The following is a 2370-nucleotide window of genomic DNA, read 5'->3' as shown; positions in this document are numbered from 1 at the left end:
CATTCGACTCAGCACCCAGAAGACTACAACTGGTGAAAATTTGATTTTAGGGTATACTTCCCCTTTAACACGCTGAGCCTCAGCATTCGCCGATAACCTCGTACCCGTGCATAGTAACATCGCTCCGAAGAGTCCAGACACCATCATCCAGAGCATGCAGGTCCGGCGATGGTGAACAGCAGCAGCAGCCATAGCAGTCAAGCGCAGACCACACACATACACAAATTACAACCCCCACCCCCGCTCACGTTCACATCATACGCTCATACCTCACGCATGCACACGCATACCCCCCCCCCCCCCCCCCCCAACACACACACACGCTCACAATAAAATACACGAATATACAGTCAACTTCGCTAATGACGACTGCGGATATAACGACAATTTGCGAACAAAAACAGAATTCTCATGCCCAGAGCAAAGTCCAATCTAACTGTATACATATAATGAGACTTCGGGTATAAGGACACTTCGCGAATAAGGACACTTTTCTGAAGCCCCGGTCGAGTGTCGTTATACGCAAAGTTGTCTGTACATCTACAGGTGAAAACATAAAGGACTGGAAGATGCGTCACAAGGAACAGAACTTCTAATGCCGAGTCGAGGTCTTTTTCCAAGGCAGAAACCTGATTGGAAACGAAGTTCTGAGCACAGGTTTCAGTGCCTGGTTCCCCCCCGCCTCACACACGTGCGCATCTGCCCACGCAAGCACACACAAACACACACACACACACACACAGCTACGCAGCACTTCACCGGAGTCATGAAAGGGAAATCATGTACAAGTACGTCGATTGTCAATGTTTCACGCATCTCCGGTAACATAGGTGGATAACAAGCTTCACAAATTAATGACTTTCTCCAATATCCAAGCCATAGAATAAGATAGGTTTATCTATTGAAGTGTTTCAAGTTCCGCTCAAAAATCGAATGATCGTATCATATTATTATTGTGATTGATTATACTGAAAATAGAACACTGTTGTAAAAATCAAGTAGAATAAGAAACAGGGCCCATACTCTTCAAACACATAGTGTGAAGCTCGCATGATTCTTCTGCCGTCATACAGTAACGCAGTAACCATACAGTAACGCAGTAACCAGACAGTACAGACTGCTACGTAGGGAACATGACATTCTGCGTCTGATGAGGACTTGGATTAGTGGGTCTTCGCTAACTTCAATCAGTGTGTTGCAACTACAAACACGGCTGAAGGCTATAGTGCACCAGTACACACCAGTACACACCGGTACACACCAGTACACACCAGTACACACCAGTACACACCAGTACACACCAGTACACACCATTACACACCATTACACACCAGTACATACCAGTACACACCATTACACACCAGTACACACCAGTACACACCAGTACACACCAGTACACACCAGTACACACCAGTACACACCAGTGCACACCAGTACGCACCAGTACGCACCAGTACGCACCAGTACACACCAGTACACACCCGTGCAGTGTATACTATTACACGAGGTGAAGCATGCCAAATTGCTGCGGACGACATCATCACAGAGAGCAAGCACGATGTAATAGATACTGGTGATGACATCATGATGTGTCAGGGCTCCAGGATGACTGTGAAAACAAGCCATCATAGTTACGAAGAGGGAGCAATACCCGGAAATATAAATAGGCAGCCAAACGAGGTGGATTTTCTCACCATGCTGATACGGAACTGGTGTTAACCACGATTATACTCTACTGCAAGAATCACCAAACCAGAGTGTGTTCAAGCTGGTCTTCAGCAGCATACTGGTATGGTAATTCTGCATGCTGTGTCTACGGATGCTGGCTTCGTTGTTGCAAGCATGATTGTGCATGAACCCACAAAGTGTTTTGTTACCACCCACAGCAGCTAAACAGCCGATGCAGCAGGAATATCCACAGCAGCTAAATAGCCGATGCAGCAGGACTATCCCCAGCTACTACAAAACGTGCAGCGCCGCCAGCAGTGTGCGCGGTGGCGTTGTCTCCAGCTGTAGTACCTACAAGTCAGTAACTCGGGGCACATGACTCCGCCGGTTACTACCGGTACTAGGAGAGCGAGCAGCACGAACATGCTGTCGCTCCGCCACACCGCCCGTCAGTGATTGACTGAAGGTCAGTGTCTCTTGACTGGCTCCCAGATCCTCGGAGTTGACGTTGACACCCTCCGGTACAGAATGACAACGCTTGGTGCCCGGAGACGGCAGCAGGAGATGTGTGATCGGTGGCGCGGCTGACAGTGGCATCTCCTTGGATGGCGGTGTCAGCCGTCGCTGCCGAGCTGTTGCCACCGCTGCGGCTCTGATAGCGGCTAGTGAAGATGGGTCGCTGTTGGAGCGGTCGCGTGGTTC

General features: G+C 49.1%; 1 protein-coding gene across 1 annotated transcript in view; it reads right to left on the bottom strand.

Annotated features, from left to right (window-relative positions):
- Positions 1 to 744: 744 nt before the first annotated feature.
- Positions 745 to 2370, bottom strand: part of LOC135821620 (protein retinal degeneration B-like) — a 43804-nt gene continuing 42178 nt past the window's right edge. Inside the window, exon 25 of the mRNA XM_065334616.1 lies at positions 745 to 2370. This exon is cut by the window's right edge and continues 318 nt beyond it. Within this exon, the coding sequence (XP_065190688.1) occupies positions 2020 to 2370 (351 nt within the window). The 3' untranslated portion in view covers positions 745 to 2019.

This window comes from Sycon ciliatum, chromosome 7 (assembly GCF_964019385.1).
Source record: "Sycon ciliatum chromosome 7, ocSycCili1.1, whole genome shotgun sequence".
Lineage (NCBI taxonomy): Eukaryota > Metazoa > Porifera > Calcarea > Leucosolenida > Sycettidae > Sycon > Sycon ciliatum.
The sequence above is the reverse complement of the archived record's forward strand: the minus strand, read 5'-3'. Positions and strand labels throughout refer to the sequence as shown.